Here is a 25,630-nt window from a genome sequence, read left to right on the forward strand (position 1 = left end):
GCTTGTGCCTGCGTTGCTGTAAAACTTTATTTACAAAACCAGGCATAGGCTAAATAGGGGCATAGTTGGCCAACCCTAAGTACCACATTGATATTCTCTTTATCTTCTCTCAGAACTAAGATGTTATAGAATGCTGGCTGACTCCTGTATACATTTCTCAAATCTTCTATCTAACACATGGAAGTTACACTTTTTACAGGAAGCTCATATTAGTATCAGCAGTTCACATATACTGACGCACAACTGTATGTGAGCATTGAGCAACCAACCATTCATAGAGATAATAATGAAAAAACAAAACGTGGATAGTCTCTGCTCTTCTTTTTTATTATTTTTTTTTTTTTTAATATTTTTAGAAACAGGGTCTCACCATGTTGCCCAGGCTGTCTTGAACGCCTAGACTCAAGCAATCCACCCACCTCAGCCTCCGGCTGGAGTCTCAGCTTACTGCAACCTCTGCCTCCTGGGTTCAAGCGATTCTCCTGCCTCAGCCTCCCGAGTAGCTGGGACTACAGGCACATGCCACCATGCCCAGCTAAGTTTTTTTGTATTTTTAATAGAGACGGGGTTTGACCATGTTAGCCAGGATGGCCTCGATCTCCTGACCTCGTGATCCACCCGCCTTAGCTTCCCAAAGTGCTGGGATTACAGGTGTGAGCCACTGCGCCCGGCCCAGTCTCTGCTCTTAACTGTCCCTAGTAGCCCTGGTAAACCTTTTGTTCTTATTGAAACACAGTGGTCCCCAAAAATTAGGGTGTTTACAGTATAATTGACTACATAAGGCCATGAAGCTATATTTCCCTGAACAGACATAAAAATCTATATATTAGGTATTATTGGTTTGTATTTATTGTTCTGGGAAAGAAAATTGGTGGTGGTAAATTTTTTTATTCCTTTTTTGTGTGTGTAAATTTTTGTTTTCTTATAATTTCAAGTTTACACAAAAATTACAAGACTAGTACAAGGAGCTCCCATATAGCTTATTTGCAAATCCAGCAGTTATTTACCTTTCATCCTGTTTGCTTTTATTTTCTCTTTATAAATACATTTTGGCTGGGCACGGTGGCTCACGCTTGTAATCCCAGCACTTTGGGAGGCTGAGGCAGGCAGATCACAAGATCAAGAGATCGAGACCAGCCTGGCCAACATGGTGAAACCCCGTCTCTACTAAAAATACAAAAATTAGCTGGGCAGGTGGCGCACGCCTGTAGTCCCAGCCACTTGGGAGGCTGAGGCAGGAGAATCACTTGAACCCAGGAGGCGGAGGTTGCAGTGAGCCGACATTGTGCCACTGTACTCCAGCCTGGTGACAGAGTGAGACTTCGTCTGAAATAAATAAATAAATACATACATTTTGGCCAGGCGTGGTGGCTCATGCCTGTAATTCTAATACTTTGGGAGGCTGAGACGGGCAAATGGCTTGAAGGCGCCAGGAGTTTGAGACCAACCTGGGCTGCAAAGTAAGACCCCTGTCTCTAAAAAAAAATTAATTAGCTCGGTGTGGTGGCATGCACCTGTAGCCCCAGCTACTTGCTTGAGCCTGGGCAGTCAGGGCTGCAGTGAGCTATGATCATTCCATTGCACTCCAGTCTGGGTGACAGAGCAAGATCTTGTCTCAAGAAAATAAAATATAAATACTTTGTTTTCCTGAACCACTTGAAAATAAGTTGGAGACACTGTGCTCCTTAGTTCCTAAATATTTCATTGTATTTCCTAAAAGCTAGAATACTCTTACTTAACCACGGTACAGAGAGCAAAATCGGAAAATTGTAACACTGATGTAATACTGTTATGTAGTTGACAGTTCATATTCAAGTTTCATCACATATTCCAATAATACTCTTCCTAGCAATTTTTTTTGTTAATACAGAATGTAATCGAGAACCGTGCATGGACTGTAATCTTATATCTGGAACAGTTCCCTAGGCTCTCTTTGTGTCACTTGATCTTCACATTTTTGAAGAACATAGGTCAGTTATTTTGAGGGATATGCTTCCATTTAAGTTTAACGCTTACAGAATGTTGTTTTTGTTTCTTTTAAAGTTGATTTTAATGTGGAGATACTCTTAAAAATCAAGGTTAGTTGGGAACGTTTCTCCTTTTACTATGCTTGTCCCAAAATAAATATATACAGCCATGAGCCTTTAAAAAAAAAAAAAAGTCTGTTTTCATATTAAAGAGAATATAACAGGCTGGGCAGGATTGCTCATGCCTGTAATCCCAGCATTTTGGGAGGCTGAGGTGGGTGGATCACCTGAGGTCAAGAGTTCTAGACCGCCGGGCGCGGTGGCTCACGCTTGTAATCCCAGCACTTTGGGAGGCTGAGGCGGGCGGATCACGAGGTCAGGAGATCAAGACCAGGTGAAACCCCATCTCTACTAAAAAAAAAATACAGAAAATTAGCTGGGCGTGGTGGCGGGCGCCTATAGTCCCAGCTACTCGGAGAGGCTGAGGCAGGAGAATGGTGTGAACCTGGGAGGCAGAGCTTGCAGTGAGCCGAGATTGTGCCACTGCACTCCAGCCTGGGCGACAGAGCAAGACTCCATCTCAAAAAAAAAAAAGAGTTCTAGACCAGCCTAGCCAACATGGTGAAACCCCATCTCTACTAAAAATACAAAAAATTAGCCAGGCATGGTAGCACATGCCTGTAATTCCAGCTACTCAGAAGGCTGAGGCAGGAGAATTGCTTGAACCTGGGAGGTGGAGGTTGCAGTGAGCCAAGATCATACCACTGCACTCCAGCCTGGGCAACAGAGTGAGACTCTGTCTCAAAAAAAAAAAAAAAAAATTATTCTGAGAAATAAGAAAAGATACACCAGCCTGGCCAACATGGTGAAACCCTTTCTCTACTAAAAATGCAAAATTAGCCAAGTGTAGTGGCAAACACCTGTAGTCCCAGCTACTCAGGAGGCTGAGATAGGAGAATCGCTTGAACCTGGGAGGTGGAGGCTGCAGTGAGCCGAGATTGAGCCACTGCACTCCAGCCTGGGTGAGACATAGTGGGGAAAAAAAGATACAATCGGCTGGGTGCGGTGGCTCACGCCTGTAATCCCCACACTTTGGGAGGCCAAGGTGGGCGGATCATGAGGTCAGGAGATCGAGACCATCCTGGCTAACAGGTGAAACCCTGTCTCTAGTTAAAATACAAAAAATTAGCCGGGCATGGTGGCGGGCACCTGTAGTCCCAGCTACTCGAGAGGCTGAGGCAGGAGAATGGCGTGAACCTGGGAGGCGGAGCTTGCAGTCAGCCAAGACCGCGCCACTGCACTCTAGCCTGGGCGACAGAGCAAGACTCCGTCTCAAAAAAAAAAAAAGGAAGATACAATCATGTGTCATTTAGCAAAGAGGATCCATCCCAAGAAATGCATTGTTAGGTCACTTTGTCATGTGAACATCAGAGTGTATTTACACAAACCTAGATGGTTCTTACACACATAGGCTATATGGTATAGCCTATTGCTCCTGAACTACAAATCTATACAGCATGTTACTGTACTATTGTAGGCAATTTTAACACAATCATATTTGTATATCTAAACATAGAAAAGGTACAGTAAAAGAGTATTAAAAAATGGTACACCTGTATAGGGCACTTACGAATGAAACTCAGTTTCTCTGGGTAAGTCAGTGAGTGAGTGGTGAGTGAATGTGAAAGCCTAGGATATTACTGTACACTTTGTAAACACTGCATACTGAGGCTATATTAAATTTTTTTTTTTTTTTTGATACTGGGTCTTGCTGAATCACCTAGGCTAGAGTGCAGTGGCATGACCACAGTTCATTGTAGTCGTGACCTCCCATACTCAAGATGATCCTCCCACCTCAACCGCCCGAGTACCTGGGACTACAGGCACATTAAAATTTTTTTTTCTTTTTTTTTTTAAATTTTTGGGGCCAGGCATGGTGGCTCACGCCTGTAATCTCAGCACTTTGGGAGGCCGAGGCAGGCGGATCACCTGAGGTCAGGAGTTCAAGACCAGCCTAGCCAACACGGCAAAACCCAGTCTCTGCTAAAAATGCAAAAATTAGCCAGGCGTGGTGGCGTGCACCTGTAGTCCCAGCTACTCAGGAGGCTGAGGCAGGAGAATCGCTTGAACCCAGGAGGTAGAGGTTGCAGTGAGCTGAGATTGTGCCATTGCACTCCAGCTTGGGTGACAGAGCAAGACTCTGCCTCAAAAAAAAAAATAGGGGGGCAGGCGTGGTGGCTCATGCCTGTAATCAATCCCAACACCTAGGCCAAGGTGGGAGGATCAGTTGAGCTCAGGAGTTCTTTAAGTTTTAACTTCTTGACTTTTTTATAATAACACTTAGCTTAAATGTCGTTTCGTTATAATATTGATGAGAAAAAAAAATCAGGCTGGGCTCATTGGCTCGCGCCTGTGATCCCAGCACTCTGGGAGGCTGAGGCGAGTGGATCACCTGAGGTCAGGAGTTCAAGACCAGCCTGGCCAACATGGTGAAACCCTGTCTCTACTAAAAATAAAAAAATTGCCAGGCACGGTGGCTCCCACCTGTAATCCTAGCACTTCAGGAGGCCAAGGCAGGTGGATTGCCTGTGTTAAGAGTTTGAACCGGCCTGGGCAACCTGGTGAAACCCTGTCTCTACTAAAAGTACAAAAAGTTAGCCAGGCATGGTGGTGCGCGCCCGTAATCCCAGCCACTCAGGAGGCTGAGGCACGAGAATCACTTCAACTTGGGAGGCAGAGGTTGCAGTGAGCTGAGATTGTGCCACTGAACTCCAGCCTGGGGGACAGAAAGACACTCTGTCATAAATAAATAATTGTACCACTGAACTCCAGCCTGGGGACAGAAAGAGACTCTGAAATAAATAAGTAAGTAAATAACAGAATGAGAGTGTCTTAAATAAATAAGCAACCAAGCAAGCGTGTGGTGGTGCGGGCCTGTAGTCCCAGCTAAATAAATACATATATTAGCCAGGTGCGGTGGTGCAGAACCCAGGAGATGGAGGTTGCAGTGAGCCAACATTGTGCCACTGCACTCCAGCCTGGGCAACAGAGTGAGACTGTCTCAAAAAAAAAAAAAGAAAAAGAGAAAAAAAAATCAGTTCCCGGCCAGGGCCACTGTCTGTTGAATTTGTGCATTCTCCATATATCTGCATGAGTTTTCTCTGGGCACTCTGATTTCCTCTGACATCTCAGAGCTGTGCCTCTTAGGTTCATTGACACGTCTTAGTGGTCCCAGTCTGAGAGAGTGTGGGTGTGAGGGTACCCTACAGTGAGATGGCATCCTGGCCAGGGTGGATAACCACCTGATGCCCTGAGCTGCCAGGTTGGGCTCCAGCCACCTGCAACCCTGAACTAGAATAAGCAGATTGAAAAATGAATTAATAGGCCGGGCGTGGTCGCTCACGCCTGTAATCCCAGCACTTTGAGAAGCTGAGGCAGGCAGATCATGAGGTCCGGAGATCGAGAGCATCCTAGCTAACACGGTGAAACCCCATTTCTACTGAAAATTCAAAAAATAAATAAATTAGCCAGGCGTGATAGCGGGCACCTGTAGTCCCAGCTACTTGGGAGGCTGAGGCAGGAGAATAGCATGAACCCGAGAGGCGGAGCTTGCAGTGAGCCGAGATTGCGCCACTGCACTCCAGCCTGGGCGACAGAGCAAGACTCCATCTCAAAAAAAATGAATGAATAGCCAGGTGTGGTGGCTCACACCGTAATCCCAGCACTTTGGGAGGCTGAGGTGGGTGGATCACTTGAGGTAAGGAATTTGAGACCAGCCTGGCCAGTAGAGACAGTGAAACCCCATCTCTACTAAAAATACAAAATTTAGCCAGGCATGGTGGCATGCACCTGTAATCCCAGCTACTCGGGAGGTTGACGCACAAGAACCACTTGAACCCAGAGATGGAGGTTGCAGTGAGCTGAGGTTGCGCCACTGTACTCCAGCCTGGGAAACAGAATGAAACTGTGTCTCAAAAAAAAAAAGGAATGAATGAATGAACCAGGTGTGGTGGTTCATGCTTGTAATCCCAGGACTTTGGGAGGCCAAGATGGGAGGATCACTTGAGACCAGGAGTTCAAGACCAGCCTGAGCAACATAGGGAGACTTCGTCTCTACAGAAAAAAAAAATTAGCCAGGCATGGTGGCACACACCTATGGTCACAGCTACACAGGAGACTGAAGTGAGAGGATCGCTTTAGCCCAGGAGGTCAGGGCTGCAGCGAGATGTGGTCATGCCACTGCACTCCAGCCTGGGCAACAGGGCAAAGACCCTGTCTCAAAACAAAAAAGGCCAGGCGCAGTGACTCACACCTGTAATTTCAGCACTTTGGGAGGCGGAGGTGTGCAGATCACGAGGTCAAGAGATCAGGACCATCCTGGCTAACATGGTGAAACCCCATCTCTACTAAAAATACCAAAATTAGCTGGGCGTAGGGGTGTGTGCCTGTGGTCCCAGCTACTTGGGAGGCTGAGGCAGGAGACTCATTTGATCTGGGAGGTGGGGGTTGCAGTGAGCCGAGCTCGCGCCACCACTGCACTCTAGCCTGGTGACAGAGCAAGACGCCATCTCAAAAAATAAATAAATAAATAAAAAGCCCTCCTATTTGTTATTGTTTGTTTCTGAACTGTATGTCGGTAGGAGGTGCTCCTTAAAATTTTTGCTTTACAAACATGTATTCCCTGATGTAACCCAATACCATGATGACTGCCATAGCTCACTGATTGACCAAAAATTGGACACATTATCTTACTTGTTTTTATTAATCTTTCTTCAATGTATATACAGTTCACATTTATTTCAGTGTTTGATATTAGAAGTGTTTTAGGGGCTGGGCGTGGTGGCTCACACCTATAATCCCAGCACTTTGGGAGGCTGAGTTGAGTGGATCGCTTGAGGTCAGGTGTTCGAGACCAGCCTGGCCAACATGGTGAAACCCCATCTCTACTAAAAAAAAAAAAAATACTAAAATTAGCCGGGCGTGATGGCGGGCATCTATAGTTCCAGCTACTCGGAGGCTGAGGCAGGAGAATCGCTTGAACCAGGGAGGAAGAGGTTTCAGTGAGCTGAGATCGCACCACTGCACTCCAGCCTGGGCAACAGAGCGAGACTACATCTCAAAAAAAAAAAAGAAATGTTTTAGGTCTTTATTTAGAGGTTTGTTGGTTTTTATGACCAGAAATATGCCTTAGGAACTTAACACTTGTTTATATTAATTAGCCTGTGATAAAATTGGTTTCATTACATGTCATTTCACTTAAAGTCAGGATTTTCAAGAACCTATCAACATTAAAATGAGGACTTCTGTATAATATAGTAAATACTAGGCGATGGGAATTTTTCAACTCCATTATAATCTTACAGGATAACCCTCATATATGGTTTGTCATAGACCATAACATCATGATGCAGCACATAACCGTATTCAAACAAACATGCCATATAAAGAATATTCAGGCCCAGCTTGGTGGCTCATGCCTGTAATCCCAGCACTTTGGAAGGCTGATGTGGGCAGATTACCTGAGGTCACGAGTTCGAGACCAGCCTGGCCAACATGGTGAAACCCCATCTCTACTAAAAGTACAAAAATTATCCGGGCATGGGCCAGGCGCGGTGACTCACGCCTGTAATCCCAGCACTTGGAAGGCCAAGGCAGGTGGATCACCTGAGGTCAGGAGTTTGAGACCAGCCTGACCAACATGGAGAAACCCTGTCTCTACTAAAAATACAAAATTGGCCAAGTGTGGTGGTGCAAGCCTGTAATCCCAGCTACTCAGGAGGCTGAGGCAGGAGAACTGCTTGTACCCGGGAGGTGTAGGTTGCAGTAAGCCGAGATTGTGCCATTGCCCTCCAGCCTGGACAACAATAGCAAAACTCTCTCAAAAAAAAAAAAAAAAAATTGTCCGGGCGTGGTGGCACGCACCTGTAGTCCCAGCTACTCAGGAGGCTGAGGCAGGAGGATCACTTGAACCTGGGAAGTGAAGGTTGCAGTGAGCCGAGATCACACCATCACACTCCAGCCTGGGCAATAGAGTGAGACTCTGTCTCCAAAAAAAAAAAAAAAAATTAAAAAGAATATTCAGAAAATTTTAGATGCACTTAAGTTTTTAAAATATGGAGGAATTTTTTTTCAAAAAAATAAAGGGTAGAAGGGAAAGTTAAGGAAATCTCAAGTACAACAAAAAGACAAAGATGAAAAATGAGAAAAAAATGAGAATTTATGAGGTTCAGTATTCTAGCAGGAGCTTTGTTTGCTAAACGGTAGATTAAAAAAGATTATTTCTCACCCACAATAGTCTAAAGGCCTAAATGATATTCATTGTATATAATTTGTTACTGTACCATTTTAGACATAAGCATGGTACTTCTACTGTGTGTTAGAAATGTGATGGTGTACTTTTTAATTTTCGTAGAGACTGTTTCTAGCTATGTTGCTCTTGAACTCCTGCCTCCCTTGGCCTCTCAACGTGCTGAGATTACAGGCATAAGCCACCAGCCACAGCCTGTACTGTACTTTTATAAAACTAAATTTTTTTTTTTTTTTTTTTGGAGACTGAGTCTTGCTGTGTCGCCCAGGCTGGAGTGCAGTGGCACAATCTGGGCTCACTGCCACCTCTGCCTCCCGGGTTCAAGCGATTCTTCTGCCTCAGCCTCTGGAGTCTCTGGGACTGTAGGCACGTGCCACCATGCACGGCTAATTTTTGTATTTTTAGTAGAGACGGGGTTTCACCATATTGGCCAGGCTGGTATCGAACTCCTGACCTTATGATCCGCTCTCCTTGGCCTCCCAAAGTGCTGGGATTACAGGCGTGAGCCACTGCGCCTGGCCAAAAATATTTTGTATAACTTGTAGTCAGCTCTGTATTCATGGGTTCCACATTCATGGATTCAACCAACCGTGGATAGAAAATATTTAGTGAGACTCTGTCAAAAAAAAAAAAAAAAAAAAGAAAATATTTAGAGAAGAAAAACAATTGCCGGGCACGGTGGCTCACGCCTATAATCCCAGCACTTTGGGAGGCCGAGGCAGGCGGATCACGAGGTCAAGAGTTCAAGACCAGCCTGACCAATATGGTGAAACCGCATCTCTACTAAAAATACAAAAATTAGCTGGGCGTGGTGGCAAGCGCCTGTAGTCCCAGCTACTCAGGAGGCTGAGGCAGGAGAATCACTTGAACCCAGGAGGCAGAGGTTGCGGTGAGCCAAGATCATGCCACTGCACTCCAGCCTGGGCGACAGAGCGAGACTGTCAAAAAAAAAAAAAAAAAAGAAGAAAAACAATTTTTAAAACCACAGCTATTTTTAAAATATGAATTTTAAAATAGTACAATAGGCCGGGCGCGGTGGCTCACGCTTGTAATCCCAGCACTTTGGGAGGCCGAGGCGGGCGGATCACGAGGTCAGGAGATCGAGACCATGGTGAAACCCCGTCTCTACTAAAAACATAAAAAAAATTAGCCGGGCGTGGTGGCAGGCGCCTGTAGTCCCAGCTACTCAGAGAGGCTGAGGCAGGAGAATGGTGTGAACCCGGGAGGCGGAGCTTGCAGTGAACTGAGATCGCACCACTGCACTTCAGCCAGGGTGACAGAGCGAGACTCCGTCTCAAAAAAAAAAAAAAAAGTACAATATAACTACTATTTACAAAGCTTTGACATGGTATTAGGTAGTGTAGGTAATCTAGAGGTGATCTAGGTTATATGCAAATACTATGCCATTTTATATAAAGGACTTGAACACACACACATTTTGGCAATATGGGTCCTGGACCCAAACCCCTGAGGATGTGGAGGGACTGACTGTTTTATTTCTTACAGCCTGGGTAAGGTTCAGCATGTGGTATATATCATTGGAAAGGTGTAGAAACAGCCATTAAGAGGCCGGGCGCGGTGGCTCACGCTTGTAATCCCAGCACTTTGGGAGGCCGAGGCGGGTGGATCACGAGGTCAGGAGATCGAGACCACGGTGAAACCCCGTCTCTACCAAAAATACAAAAAATTAGCCGGGCGTGGTGGTGGGCGCCTGTAGTCCCAGCTACTCAGAGAGGCTGAGGCAGGAGAATGGCGTGAACCCGGGAGGTGGAGCTTGCAGTGAGCCGAGATTGCGCCACTGCACTCCAGCCTGGGCGACAGAGCGAGACTCCGTCTCAAAAAAAAAAAAAAAAAGAAACAGCCATTAAGAGTTTAAATGACCTTCCTAAGGCCTGTGGTCTTTCCACTAGACCTCAAGACTCATACCATTACATTCTTGTTAATGTAATTTGCAAAAAGAAAAAGATTAAATCTACTCAGAAAATGAACTATTTTGAAAATTTGTTAAATACCTTGCTTTCTTTTTTTTTTTTTTTTTGAGACGGAGTCTCGCTCTGTCGCCCAGCCTGGAGTGCAGTGGCGCAATCTCGGCTCACTGCAAGCTCCGCCTCCCGGGTTCACGCCATTCTCCTGCCTCAGCCTCTCCGAGTAGCTGGGACTACAGGTGCCCGCCACCACGCCCGGCTAATTTTTTTGTATTTTTAGTAGAGATGGGGTTTCACCGTGGTCTCGATCTCCTGACCTCGTGATCCGCCCGCCTCGGCCTCCCAAAGTGCTGGGATTACAAGCGTGAGCCACCGCGCCCGGCCAATACCTTGCTTTCTTAATATATGCCTCTAAAGCCATGGCAGCCACTTAAAACTCTGAATGGTAGAAGCAGTATGGTTCTCACACACATACTTTTTTCACCTTATCCTCTGCTTAAAGCTTTTCGACAAAGAAAAGAAACTATTTTGAATTTTATTGAAAACATAGATTATCCCATTTGACTAAAATAATCTCTATACAGTAAGATTTTTAAATGTTCTTTTTTAATGGAAGACTGGGGCAAATGGAAAGAGTGAACTTGCTTTTACACTGTATTTAGAAGACTACAGTAAAGATAATATTTCACAAATTATAGGTGTGTTTTCACATTACTCTTAATGGCAAAACCACAGTTACTTTGGAACCGACCTAATAATTTACTGTCAGTTAGCAATCCCTGTAGGATATTTTGATATGAAAGTTATTCTGAAGAATAAGCCTCATGGAAAAGGACTGATTGTATAATATATGTTAAGAAACGGCCAGGCACGGTGGCTCACACCTGCAATCCCAGCACTTTGGGAGGCCGAGGCAGGTGGATCATGAGGTCAGGAGATCGAGACCATCCTGCCTAACACGGTGAAACCCTGTCTCTACTAAAAATACAAAAAAGAAAAAAAGTGGCCGGGCGTGGTGGCAGGCGCCTGTAGTCCCAGCTACTCAGGAGGCTGAAGCAGAAGAATGGTGTGAACCCGGGAGGCAGAGCTTGCAGTGAGCCAGGATCGCGCCGCTGCACTCCAGCCTGGGTGACAGAGCGAGACTCCGTCTCAAAAAAAGAAAAAAAAAAAGAAAAGAAACACCCTAGAATAAATGCTTGGTACGTGATAGTACTGCATAACTACTGTATAAATGTTGAATTGCTATCCTATCACCTATCCATCCACATCATCCCTGTGCTCAACTCCACACTGTTTAGCCAGGTGTACCTTCCTCCTGCTCTAAGTTCCCTTACCTGTTGAAATTTTACTTACTCCTCATTACCATGTCCTTCATTAGACCTACCCAGTTGTCTCAAGCGGATCTTAATCTCTACTCTGTTTTCACACAGCACTTTGCCTATACATTGAACTTATTACAGTCTGAGTTTTGCTTTGCTGTTTATGGGTCTTTCATGGAGTCATCTTTCACTGGATAGGATCTGTGTCTTATTCATGCCTATACCATTACAACAGTCCTATTCTAGCTCAAATACACTATAAATATTCTTCTGTCTACCAGTATTTATATACATATAATATCTAGAGGTATATTAATAAGGCCATGGGTATTTTATTATATAAGTACTATTTTAAGTATTATGTATTTTTACAAGTCCGTCTCAATAGAAATCTTGTTTACTATGACCTTTGTGTTCAAAACATAATCATCTGACTTCTGAAAAACTATATAACCTTTTTTTTTTTTTTTGAGACAGTCTTGCCCCGTCACCTGGGCTGATCACAGCTCATGGGACTATAGGCATATGCACAGCTAATTTTTTAATTTTTTTGTAGAGACAGAGCTCACAGTGTTGCCCAGGCTGGTCTCAAACTCCTGTCCCCAGACAATCTTCCCACCTCAGCCTCCCAAAGTGCTGGCACCATAGGTATGAGCCACCATGCCCGGCCAAAAAACAAATTCTTGTGTTGAATTAACCCTGTCATTTGCCCTTAAACAGTTTTGTTTAGATGTATCAATTAATATTAAACAATTAATATACTTAACCGTCTTTACCCCTTATTTACTATCTGCCATGTGCCAGATGCTGCTAGGCTCTGGGGATCTGACAGTGAAACATGGTATGATCTCTTCTGTCACAGAGTTTACTGCATTATAGGGAAGATAGAAATTAACAAAAAGATGTACTTACAAATTGTAATGTGTGTTCTGGAGGGGAATAAAGGGTTGGATGAAGACGTTAACATGATTTAAACTGGAGGAGGGTTCAGAAAAGACTTCTGAGAAAGTACAGTGTTACTGTGACCTCATGTATAACTAAGGAATTTGAAGTGAGGGAGATACACAGGGACGGCATTCCAGGAAAGGGATCAGAATGTGCAAAAGCCTTGGGGCAAAAAGGTGGGGGACGGCCGGGCGCGGTGGCTCACGCTTGTAATCCCAGCACTTTGGGAGGCCGAGGCGGGCGGATCACGAGGTCAGGAGATCGAGACCACGGTGAAACCCCGTCTCTACTAAAAATACAAAAAAATTAGCCGGGCGTGGTGGCGGGCGCCTGCAGTCCCAGCTACTCGGAGAGGCTGAGGCAGGAGAATGGCGTGAACCCGGGAGGCGGAGCTTGCAGTGAGCCGAGATTGCGCCACTGCACTCCAGCCTGGGCGACAGAGCGAGACTCCGTCTCAAAAAAAAAAAAAGGTGGGGGACTTGATTTAGTTCAAAGGGCTGATGGCCAGTTTGTATCTATAGATGCAACATATTAGCCTTTGGGAACAACATTTAAAAATTGTGGAAGGCCAGGCGCAGTGGCTTATGCCTGTAATCCCAGCACTTTGGGAGGCCAAGGCAGGCAGATCACCTGAGGTCAGGAGTTTGAGAGCAGCCTGTCTCTACTAAAAATACAAAAATTAGCTGGGCGTGGTGGTGGGTGCCTGTAATCCCAGCTACTTGGGAGGCTGAGGCAGGAGAATCACTTGAACCCAGGAGGCAGAGATTACAGTGAACCAATACCATGTCATTTCCAGCCTGGGCAACAAGAGCGAAACTCCGTCTCAAAAAATTATGGAGTACTGTGGTACTTTTCCTATATATAACCCATATGTAAAACTTTGATAAACACAAAACTGCTATGGGTCAATTAATATCCTAGCACTATACATAAAATATCAGTCAGTATGAAGGACCCTTTAAATACTGGTTTTCTACTTTGGCTTATATTTTTAATTTTATTAACTATTTCTTAATTATGTATAAATATTATATAACTTTTAAAGCTTTGAGCAGCTAGCTTCCACAAATATTTTCTCTTTGGAGATATACATGTATATATAAAATTTGTCTATTTCTAGTCCTTGAACTCCTTGAACAAGCCAAGCTGACACTGACCTTGGGGCCACTGTCATTACTATTTCTACCTGAATGACTTTTCTCCCCTTATCTTCAATTGATCAGTTCTTCCTCATCCTTCAGTCTTACCTTACAAATGGCAAAGAATCCTTTCCCAACCACCCATCTCATGTTATTCCTGCCTTTCCTGGTAGAAACTGTCACATTACCCTCTTTTTTCCATGTGGCACTCCTTTAAATTATTTTTCTGTTTAGCTTCATGAGAATGATAATCTTGTCATCCTTATTTACTGTTTTTTTACTCCAGTACTTTGAAAAGTGACAAGTACATAGTAAGAACTCAATTAATATTTGAATAATGTTTATCTTCAAGTTATGATAGGCTTACATAATTAAATTGTAAGTCCAAGGGAAAGTACTCCATTTTTCATTTCTTTATATATATAGTTCCTAACGTAGTAGTTCAGTAAGTTTTTATTGGGGAAAGGGGTTATCTTCTTCTAAAGTGAGCTCATAATATAGTAATATTGCCAGAAATAAATGTGTTTTCTCTTTTGGCAATCAGCCATCATCCAAAATTCCTCTCCTGAACTCTCATCCTGTATCTCAAGCCACCTGCTAGCAAATATCACCTACATGTCCCATGTGATGCAAAATCACACATCTCATCTCCCATCGCATCTGCCTGCGTACACCACCTCCGCCCAAGCCATTTCCTGTTCAGTTCTCCAGGCCCACAAACCTGGCCTCTTCTATGATGTCTTCTCAGGCTTATGATAAGGACACATCCTAAGGTTATATTTTGCTGACATTTATTAAGCACACATCATGCTCCATTAACAATGATCATCATGTTATGCTGAGAGTCTAGAAAATGTGAAGGGCTATGAGTTTGTCCTGATACTATTCTGCAAGATTGTTTCTCTGGCTGTGCTCAGCAGCCTAAGTAAGTAAAAGAGAAGGGAAGGTGGATTATAAGATTGATCCAGAGTTGGGAACAAGCTAGATAAATGCAGTGGGAGGAATATGTGGGATGCCAGGTTGTTTGAGATTTTGGTGACAGAATGGTTTGGTTGATTAACCCTCAGTTCTTATGAGGTAAGGGCCCATAGATGTCATCCAGACTGAGGTCTTTAGAATAGGAATTTTAGGTCGGGCATAGTGGCTCACACCTGTAATCCCAGCACTTTGGGAGGCCAAGGAGGGTGGATCACCCGAAGTTAGGAGTTGAAGACCAGCCTGGCCAACATGGTGAAACCCCATCTCTACTAAAAATACAAAATTAGCCAGGTGTGGTGGCACATGTCTGTAATCCCAGCTACTTGGGAGGCTGAGGCAGGGTAATCACTTGAACCCTGTGGTTGGAGGTGACAGTGAGCCAGGATTGTGCCACTGCACTCCAGCCTGGACAACACAGTGAGACTCCATCTTAAAAACAAAAAAAGGAATTTTATCTTCAGGTCTGTACTGAAGCCACGGGGAAGAATTAAGGATAACCTCACCGGGATGAAAGCTAATATAAATGCCTAAGAAAGGTTCACTTACCATTCCAGCAAGAGAGTTAGGTGTTCTCCCCACTACAATTATCACTAAAACAAAAAAGGATCTTCTGCTACCTTTTGGTGATGACAAGGAAGTGACAAGACTTCATTCCAATCCATAACAAGTCTCAGAAACAAAACTTAAAGGGATAGAGCACATGGGGGCAGTATTAAAAAGAGCAGAGAAATCACGCTGAGTCCCTGCAGCTTAGGGGAACAGATTCAGGTTTGGAGGATTAATAAAATGGGTTTGGGCAATCTCCAACCCTACCCCAGCTCCCATACAGGATTTAATTTCTTAGTTTAGTCCTCTAGTGTCTATAGCAATTTGTATACCTGTTTGTGTCACTTATGTACACACATATCTCCCCAGTTACACTGTGATTTCCTTCAGGGTTAGAAGCTTTATTTTATTCATCCTGATTCCTCAGTCCCAACATAGTACCTGATACATAAAAGGTGCTTTATAAATGCAAGTATAAAGTATTGTAACAGGCCGGGCGCAATGGTTCACACCTGTAATCCTTGCACTTTGGGAGGCCGAGGTGGGTGGATCCTGAGGTCAAGAGTTTGAGACCAACCTGGACAACATGATGAAACCCATCTCTACTAAAAATACAAAAAATTAGCCACGCGTGATGGTGGGCGACTGTAATCCCAGCTACTTAGGAGGCTGAGGCAGAGAACTGCTTGAACCCAAGAGGCAGAGGTTGCAATGAGCTGAGATCGCACCACTGCACTCCAGCTTGGGCAACGAGCGAAACTCCATCTCAAAAAAAAAAAAAAAAAGTACTGTAGCAAGCCCAAAAGCTATGTGTTGCAAATAGCAATATTCATCAGTGGCCAGTACATCACTTAAGTCACCCTACAGGTCTTTGCCGGAATTGCAAAACAAGCAGTTACTTCTCTGCCTGTTTAGCTATTTTCTTTATTAAAAAAGAAAAATCTAAAGTGCTAATGAGAATTCATTATTTTAGGTGATTGATGAGATTTATCGTGTGTTGAGATATGTCAATTCTACCAGAGCCCCTCAACGAGCTCATGAAGTACTTCAAGAATTAAGGGATATATCCTCTATGGCAATGGAGTACTTTGATGAAAAGATTGTTCCAATTTTAAAGAGGAAATTACCAGGATCAGATGTTTCTGGAAGACTCATGGGCTCTCCTCCAGGTATCTCTACTTTATAATCATGTTTGTACATAGTTTTGTAACTTGCTTCCGGTTTTTTTCCACTTAACCAAGTGTCTTGAACTTTTCTGTGTTAGTAGTTGTTTATTGGCAGCATCATTTTTAATGAGATTTGATTATCAACTATAACTTATACAACCAATCCACTAGTTAGGCTCATTTCTTGTTTCTAGCTTTTCAGTACTTATACTCTGAAGAACAATCTGAGCGGTCTTGTGACTAAATCTTTGCACATATCCTTATTGACTTACAGTGAACTTAACTAGAAATAGAATAGCTGGGCCCGGCCAGACGCAGTGGGTCACACCTGTAATCCCAGCACTTTGGGAGGCCAAGGTGGGTGGATCACCTGAGGTCAGTAGTTCAAGACCATCCTGGCCAACATGGTGAAACCCCATATCTACTAAAAATACAAAAATTTGCTGGGCATGGTGGCGCACACCTGTAATCCCAGCTACTCTGGAGACTGAGGCAGGAGAACCGCTTGAACCCCAGAGGCAGAGGTTGCAGCGAGCCAGATTCATGCCATTGCACTCCAGCCTGAGCAACAAGAGCGAAACTCCATCTCAAAAAAAAAAAAAAAAGAAATAGGATCGCTGGACCAGGCACAGTGGCCCACACCTGTGGTCCCAGCAGTTTGGGAGACTGAGGCGGGAGGATCGTTTCAGCCCAGGAGTTCAAGGTGAAAAGTTACATACAGATGCTCCTTAATTTACGATGGGGTTACATCCTGATAAACCCATCATAAGTAGAAAATATTGTAAGTCAAAAAATGCACTTAATACACGAACCTACCAAACATCATAGCTTAGCCTAACCTACCTTAAACATGCTCAGAACACTTCCTTAGCTTACAGTTGGGCAAAATTATCTAGCAAAGCCTATTTTATAATAAAGCATTCTTGTGTAATTTACTGAATTCATTTTCTGTTGTACTGAAAGTGAAAAACGGACTGGTTCTGTGGATACCTGAAGTACAGTTTCTACTAAATGTCTATCACTTCCATACCATCGTAAAGTCAAAAAATCATTAAGTTGGCTGGGCGCAGTGGCTCACGTCTGTAATCCCAGAACTTTGGGAGGCCGAGGCGGGTGGATCACCTAAGGTCAGGAGTTCAAGACCAGCCTGGCCAACATGGTAAAACTCTGTCTCTACTAAAAAATACCAAAAAATTGGCCAGGCACGGTGGCTCACGCCTGTAATCCCAGCACTTTGGGAGGCCGAGGCGGGCGAATTACAAGGTCAGGAGATCGAGACCATCCTGGCTAACATGGTGAAACCCCATCTCTACTAAAAACACAAAAAATTAGCTGGGCGCGGTGGCAGATGTCTGTAGTTCCAGCTACTTGGGAGGCTGAGGCAGGAGAATGGCGTGAACCCAGGAAGCGGAGCTTGCAATGAGCCAAGATCACGCCACTGCACTCCAGCCTGGGTGACAGTGCAAGACTCCATCTCAAAAAAAAAAAATTAGCCAGGCATGGTGGCTCATGTCTGTAGTCCCAGCTACTAGGGAGGCTGAGGCATGAGAATCACTTGAACCCAAGAGGCGGAGGTTGCGGTGGGCCAAGATCACGCCACTGCACTCCAGCCTGGGCGACAGAATGAGACTCTGTCTCAAAAAAAAAAAAAAAAAAAAAAAATCATTAAGTTAAACCATTGTAATTTGAGGACCATCTATATTTTTTTTATGTTTCTGATGAATTAATATTCATTCTTTAAAAAACAAATATACCAGATAAAATGCCAAAAACTGTTCAGGGAAATATTTGGTGAATTATTTCAGCCCCCAAAGTGTCTGCCTGCTACTTTTTTTTTTTATTATTATTATTTTGAGATGGAATCTCACTCTGTCGCCCAGGCTGGAATGCAATGGCGTGATACCTCTGCTTACTGCAACCTCCACCTCCCAGGTTCAAGCAATTCTCCTGCCTCAGCCTCCTGAGTAGCTGGGATTACAGGCACGTGCCACCACACCCGGCTAATTTTTGTATTTTTTAGTAGAAACAGGGTTTCACCATGTTGTTCAGGCTGGTCTTGAACTCCTGACTTCGTGATCCACCTGCCTTGGCCTTCCAAAGTGCTGGGATTACAGGCATAAGCCACCACACAGGGCTGCTACTTTAAAAGAGAGGGTTCATAAGGCTACTTTGAACAGTATCACTTCATCTGTGCTAAATAACTGTTTTTGCAAAAGTATATTGGCTCCTAGAGATTTGTGCCTTTATCTACTGAAAGACTAAATTATTTAGTATCCCCAACTCTGGCAAGTACTTTAAATTAGGAAAGAATTTAGTAAAACTTTTTGTTTTGTTCAGATTAGTTAGCTCCCTGTAGTACTCAGTGAGGCAACCGAGTGGCTTTCTGTAATTGAGTAATAAAGCCTACACATCTCAGCATTAATGTATCTGTTATTTATTGAGTACCTATTATGCGCACAGCACTGTACTGTGTCCTGTGGAGACTAAAAAGAAGTGTAATACGTGGTGTCTGCTCTCAAGGATCTTACTATTTCAAAAGGTAAGATACACCCAGACTTGAAGTTAAATTATCATAGGCAAAACAAATAAGGCAATGTCCAATTAAATGTCAAATGAGAGGCGAGAAACAATTTTAAGGTAGATAAGATCAGTGTTGGCTGGTCTGATGGAAACATCGCAGGAAGTAATGATTGATTTAAGCCTTGGTGAATAAGTAGAAGTTGGATATGGATAAGCAGAGAGGGAAAGAAGAATGCATCCATAAAGGAAATACAGTTATTTAGATGTGCAAGGAGAAGATTAACATGATGAATTTAGGATATGAATGGACCCATCTGGTTCTTTTAGAAAACCTTCAGTAGATAAGTTTAAAAGAAAGTAGGTTCTTTGTTTAAAATAGTTATTTTTATGCTTGTGTTACATTCTAATGACTCCTAAAAGAATAGGTCCAAGGCCTTCCTACACCATGTCAGGAATTCTCTGTGGTCATAATGTATGATGTAACCCACTCTTTAATGGAGTCCCTATCATTTGGCTAAAGTTGAAGCCTTTGCATATAACTTAAGTGCAGAGTGAACTTAAGAACACGATACAGGTTGAGTATCCCTTATCCAAATTTCTTAGGACCAGAAGTGTTTCAGATTTCGGCTTTTTTTCAGATTTTGGAATATTTGCATTACTCTTACTGGCTGCACAATCTCTTATCCACATACCCACAATCCAAAATGCTCCAATGAGCATTTCCTTGAGCATCATGTTGGTGCTCAAGAAGTTTCAGATTTTGGATTTCAGATTTCTGGATTAGAAACGTGCAACCTGTAGGTGTGTACTTCTAACTTGAAAGTTTATGTTTGTTATGTGAATTAGATAGAAAATAATTATTTTCTGGCCAGGTGCAGTGGCTCACGCCTGTAATCCCAGCACTTTGGGAGGCCGAGGTGGACGGATCACGAGGTCAGGAGGTCCACACCATCCTGGCTAACATGGTGAAACCCCGTCTCTACTAAAAATACAAAAAGAAATTAGCCGGGCATGGTGGCGGGCACCTGTAGTCCCTGCTACTCAGGAGGCTGAGGCAAGAGAATGGCGTGAACCCGGGAGGTGGAGCTTGCAGTGAGCTGAGATCACGCCACTGCACTCCACCCTGGGCGACAGAGTGAGACTCTGTCTCAAAAAAAAAAAAAATTATTATTTTCTAATTTTACTGCTTGTATTTTGTTACTAGGTTCTAAAAATATCGTACAGTATTTTAAATTCAAGTTTATGCCATTAAATGCCTTTCTCTGTTTCCTGGCAGTCTATATACTGCAGCATGAGCAGGAGAATCAGAATTTAAACTCATTTATAGTTAAAATAAGGTGTTAAATTATGATGATTAACCCAGCTGACCAAATGGATTGCAAAGAAGAAGAAATTATCAGAAGTGACATAATAAGGGTATTCCATTTTTAAATAAGTGTAAGTATTACTGGTAGAGAAACATTTTAAGTGACTGACCCTTTTGAATTATTCCTTCACAGTTCCAGGACCGTCTGCAGCCCTAACAACAATGCAGCTCTTCTCCAAGCAAAATCCTTCAAGACAAGAGGTTACCAAACTCCAGCAGCAGGTTAAAACTAATGGTGCTGGCGTGACTGTTCTCAGGCGTGAAATTTCTGAGCTTCGCACCAAAGTGCAAGAACAGCAAAAACAGCTTCAAGACCAGGACCAGAAACTGCTAGAGCAGACCCAGATCATAGGTGAACAAAATGCACGGTTGGCAGAGCTAGAACGCAAACTACGAGAAGTAATGGAAAGTGCTGTAGGAAATTCCTCAGGGTCTGGGCAGAATGAGGAGTCTCCTCGGAAACGAAAAAAGGCCACGGAAGCCATAGACTCTCTTAGGAAATCTAAACGTCTTCGGAATAGAAAGTAAATTGGAATGTGGTTCTGGTTCCAGAGGAAGACACAGCTTAGTAGCTTAAGCAGTTATGCATATCAGGATACTGTGAGCAACATGGTGTCCCTTAAGCTTCTAGGCTTTCAGTACACAACTTAAACTTGAACTCTTATGGTTGGGACATTCTTTTCCTGCTTCTCCTGATTGAACTGATGCACAGAATCTTTTTACTTTGCAATAGATTTGTACTAACCAGACCTGTTCTGTCATGTTTTGAGGAGTTAACTTTTTTCTGTGCAGATAATGTTGAAAGTAAGTTAATTTGTTTCTGCATATATGCACATACATAAGGATCTTAAACCGAGTCTTGACAGACTAGAAGTTAAGTTTAATACAGAAAATGTCCTGTTCACTTGAAAGAAAAGACCTACTTTTTAAATGGACACTATCTTGGTTCTTTTTTTTTTTAAGTCGTCTTTTTGTTATAAGTGACCTTTGTCTGGAATGTCTGAAAAGTAGTTAATGCTTTTTGGTATTGAAGTAATGGGTAACTAAAATGGACTTCCATAGTATTGACTGTAGAAGGAGCCTCTACAGTATTGACTATATATTTTTATAAACTACTGGCAAGGAACTTACCCAGCTGTTATACATGTTTTCAGTTCTCTTTGGGGGCCATGTCCTACATTTGCATGGATGGATGCATGCATTGCCTAGTCAACTCACTTAAAAAGCTCTTGCACTGGTATTGATCTTGAACCTCTATACTTCTCCACTTTTTAGAGCGGCGTCTTAGTTTATTTAAGCACTTAACATCTTCCACCACAACAGCTTGCCTCTAGAGGGGGAATTGTTCATCCATTTGTCCTCCAGTTTTATAGGAACAAGAGACTATTAAAGCCCATTGCTTTATCTGTTCTCTGTAGGGTTCAGGTACACTGGCTAAGGCAGAACCCCAAATTTTGAGGCTCTTTCTATCAATATTGGACCTCTGGGAGCTACAACTCCTCTTTGCTCACCACCATGTGATCATTGGTCAGATGTGGTGAATGAGTAGGGGACTGGACTTGCGGGATACAGTTTTGCCATCGCAGCAAAGTTCATTGGGGAAAATTGTACCATGAAAAAGCATTTTGAGGCCGGGTGCGGTGGCTCACGCTTGTAATCCCAGCACTTTGGGAGGCCGAGGCGGGCGGATCACGAGGTCAGGAGATCGAGACCACGGTGAAACCCCGTCTCTACTAAAAATACAAAAAATTAGCCGGGCGTGGTGGCGGACGCCTGTAGTCCCAGCTACTCGGAGAGGCTGAGGCAGGAGAATGGCGTGAACCCGGGAGTCGGAGCTTGCAGTGAGCTGAGATCGCGCCACTGCACTCCAGCCTGGGCGACAGAGCGAGACTCCATCTCAAAAAAAAAAAAAAAAAAAGAAAAAGCATTTTGATTATTTCATTTCTGGAGGATGACCTTGAGGGAAGCTTTTTAATATTAGTTTCAAGCTTTCCTTACCGTACAACTTTAAACAAAAGCTTTAATTTTGTTTGCACTCCTGTTTTGAGCTTGTAACTGGAAAAGCATGTCTTGCACTGTTCAACCTCCTGAGTGGTCACTTTAACAACCTCCAAATTGTGTACAGTGGTTATTTTCCCCAGTTGTATAGTTTTGAGACATTCAATTATCACTCTTAGTTGTATTTTAATTTACTAAATTATGTAGCTATTTGACTGTTAAGTTCTTTTAAACAACTGTTGCCTTGGGCTTCAGTTATTTAAAGTAAATTTAGGTGTAATATAGAAAACTGTCCCTTTCCAGGTGGGAGCTTAACACCTGTATAAAACCTAAGGTCTTGGTAAGTACCTTAGTTGAATAAAAGCACAAGGTTATCACCTTTTTTATCCGTCCACCGTGACATGGTTATGCATCCTTTAGATTAACCTCACCAAATGAAGCTTTTTCTATCCATTTTTAATATTGTCCTTACATAATATTGTCCTTAGATTTTGATCAATTCTATGTCTGACTTTGAAATTCCATTTACAATGTAGTATGTTTTCAATGAAAAACCATAAAGTAAAAGTAACATCCAAGTGTTTCATGGTTTGTTGGGAAGGTAATTTTAAAATAAAACAATTTCCAAAAAACATTTGTCAGCCAAGGTCATCCATAAAAGTCCCCGTCCGGAACTCGTTTTCTCAGCACTTCTCATTTTTATAATCATAGTATTTAGCCATATTATCATATCTTTAGAGGAAGCCTGGTGGAATACCCAGGGCCTGTACTAGTCTGCTTTTCCGGTCATAGGAAGACTTTTTTTTCTATGTATCAAAGTATGTGTTTACAGATTTACAGAGTGTGATCCATATGCATCAAAGGGATACAGCCCCAGACTGTTTCTTTAATGGTCGTTCATGAACTATTAAAAGTTTCCTGAATTTCTTTTTAAACTACATCTAGATAGCCTAAACATCTGTGTAGTCTTCCATGAGTTAACAAGTGTATATGGCTTTCGTAATAAGTAGTCACACGTTAGAAGGTAAATTTTCTATTACAAAATCCAAATTTCTATTGCATACACTTACAATAATCTATTCATAAAGCTAATTCATTGTACTTGTTAATGCATGAATGTTCCATGCACTAGGAGAATAAAGCACTACAGTTCGGTTGTTCAAATCTTAAATCTTAGGCTATTTAGCTGAAACATGTTAGGATATTGCCTTCACCACTTACTAGGACAGTTATTTGATAGCTGTTATGCTTACCTATGGATAGCATAATGGTATTTAAAGTTCAACAAATCGCAGATTATTTTGATCAGCTAGAACTGACGTATGTTACAAGAAAACTGTAAATTAACCTCCTGAGAGAACCATTTTGCCCTGCATTTTAAGCCAGGTATTTAAATGCTGTGTGTTAATACTGCGTTGTCTTAGTGCAACATTTCTTAAAGTATTCCCGTCATCTTCCTTGGCTGTTTTTCAGAGGAGACGTCTCCATGTTAATGGGTCATTCCCACATAGAAATGTATTATGGTACAGCGCTACACACATGGATAACAATGTGAAAAGGCATGCCTAAGAAACGAAAACGGCTGACCTTACCCCCACCCCAGCCGGATCCTCTCCTTATCTCCCACCTGTACTTGGCTTACCTGGTTTTCACAGATTCTGAGGTTATAGAACCTGTTGTTTTTCAAACTCCTGTACAGAGCCTGGAAATAATGGAGCAAATGCAAATGTATTGAGAGTCATTATACTTAGTTTTAAAGACTATTGGGTCAAAAGCCACTGATTTGGGAAGCAATTTTTTTGTAAAACACTTTTTTTGGAGTACTGAACTTTACAGGGGCTTGCCTTAATCTCTATTTAGTAGTTTCAAGATGTATGCGCAATTATTCTACGTGTTAAAAATGTTAAAATATTCTATGTAGCCCCAAACGTGGGTAAAACAGTATAAGTAATGCCTAAATTAATAAGCTAAAAGGTGTCACTACAGCTGGATTTTTGAGAGAAAATGGACATAAAACTAGGCTATGTGTAATAAAAATAATGGCACCTTAGGATTGCACTATTTTACGCATTATTTTATATGCCATTTCATAGCCTGCACTTTAATCTCCAAAGAAACGATGTATGATGTCCCACTTGTTCCTTATTCTTAATAAACTTTTTCCTGAGACAGGGCACTTAATTCTATTTTACTATACTGAATTAGTTTCTTGGAGGTAGATTGCTTTCTTGAGTTCTCTGTTTCCTTAGCCATAATATTTTCTAGGATCCGGGAACTCCCTATATATATTGTCTATTTCCAACATTATATAATTTTAATTTAATGTAAATCTCATACTTGGTGATCAGCACATTCTTGTATCCTGCTCTAGCAATGAGTACCCATTTGTTACACTTACCAAACTCTCTAAAAACATATACTGTAAGATTTGAAGCCAGGAATAAAAGGCAGTCTGAAAGAAAACATCCTATACGATGCAGTTGTTTGGAAATGGCTAATTTCTGATATGAAACCCAATTTGATGCACTGTTCAGTTTTTGACTTGGGGTCTATCTGAATTGCTTTAACTAGTACACAAAAGGTTAAGTTAAAACTACTTTAAACTTGTATAGCCTGCCATCTGAGGTGAATTATTTTCAAAAAATACTAAATCTATGAACTGAGACTAGCAATTAGTTGGCTGCTCCCTACCATGATTTTACTTTTAATAGCAATACAGTTATATTGGTGATAAATATGACAGGCTTAAGTACTGCCGGCCTTTTGCATCTTCCTAAGCATCTTGGTTAAATTTCTGAAGTTTAAAAATTAGATCCAGATTTCTTCTGTTGTGTCTGAAGAGAACCATGACATTTAGAAGTATATTGGTAATCTATTAGGTCCATTGGCAAAGTATATCGGTCCATATTCAAACCTATTCCAAAAGGTTAGTGAAGTGTTTAAGATTCCTTTATTGTGGTACCATGTCTGTTTACCTATGCTTATGAGCAACAATAAATTACTAGTTTACCTTCTGGAATTTTAATTGTTATAACCGAATCAATTATTGGAAAGTGAAAAACACCTCCCGGTCACACAACAGGGTACGTAAATAAATGTGTTGTTACCAGTGCTACTTGTTTTCTTTGTATTTCATGCACAAAAGAATATGGAGCTCTATTGCTAACATACCATATTAATAGCTACTGTCTTTTGGAGCACTGTACTGTGTGTTTTACAGATGTTACAGTGGTCCTCACAGCTACCTTATAAAGTAGGTTTTACTCTACATGGGGAAGTTGAACTCGGCCTAAGCAACATGTCCACAGTGTTATGCAAGTAAGTGGCATAAGTGGGATTTGACCCATGAGCTCTGAAGTTTATAAACTTGCTACTCCACTATACTACATCCTAGAAACCTGAGAACAATGAGACTCTGAACTTAATATAAGCAAGACCATCCCACACATCCACT

General features: G+C 42.4%; 1 protein-coding gene across 1 annotated transcript in view; it reads left to right on the forward strand.

Annotated features, from left to right (window-relative positions):
- The window catches only part of FBXO28 (F-box protein 28), a 47,738-nt gene extending 22,450 nt beyond the window's left edge, over nt 1-25,288 (forward strand). The window contains exons 4-5 of the mRNA XM_055233815.2: nt 16,100-16,295; nt 20,312-25,288. Of these exons, the coding sequence (XP_055089790.1) occupies nt 16,100-16,295; nt 20,312-20,706 (591 nt within the window). The 3' untranslated portion in view covers nt 20,707-25,288. The remainder of the gene's footprint in view (nt 1-16,099; nt 16,296-20,311) is intronic.
- The last annotated feature ends 342 nt before the right edge of the window (nt 25,289-25,630 follow it).

The sequence above is a fragment of the Symphalangus syndactylus genome, chromosome 19 (assembly GCF_028878055.3).
Source record: "Symphalangus syndactylus isolate Jambi chromosome 19, NHGRI_mSymSyn1-v2.1_pri, whole genome shotgun sequence".
Classification (NCBI taxonomy): domain Eukaryota; kingdom Metazoa; phylum Chordata; class Mammalia; order Primates; family Hylobatidae; genus Symphalangus; species Symphalangus syndactylus.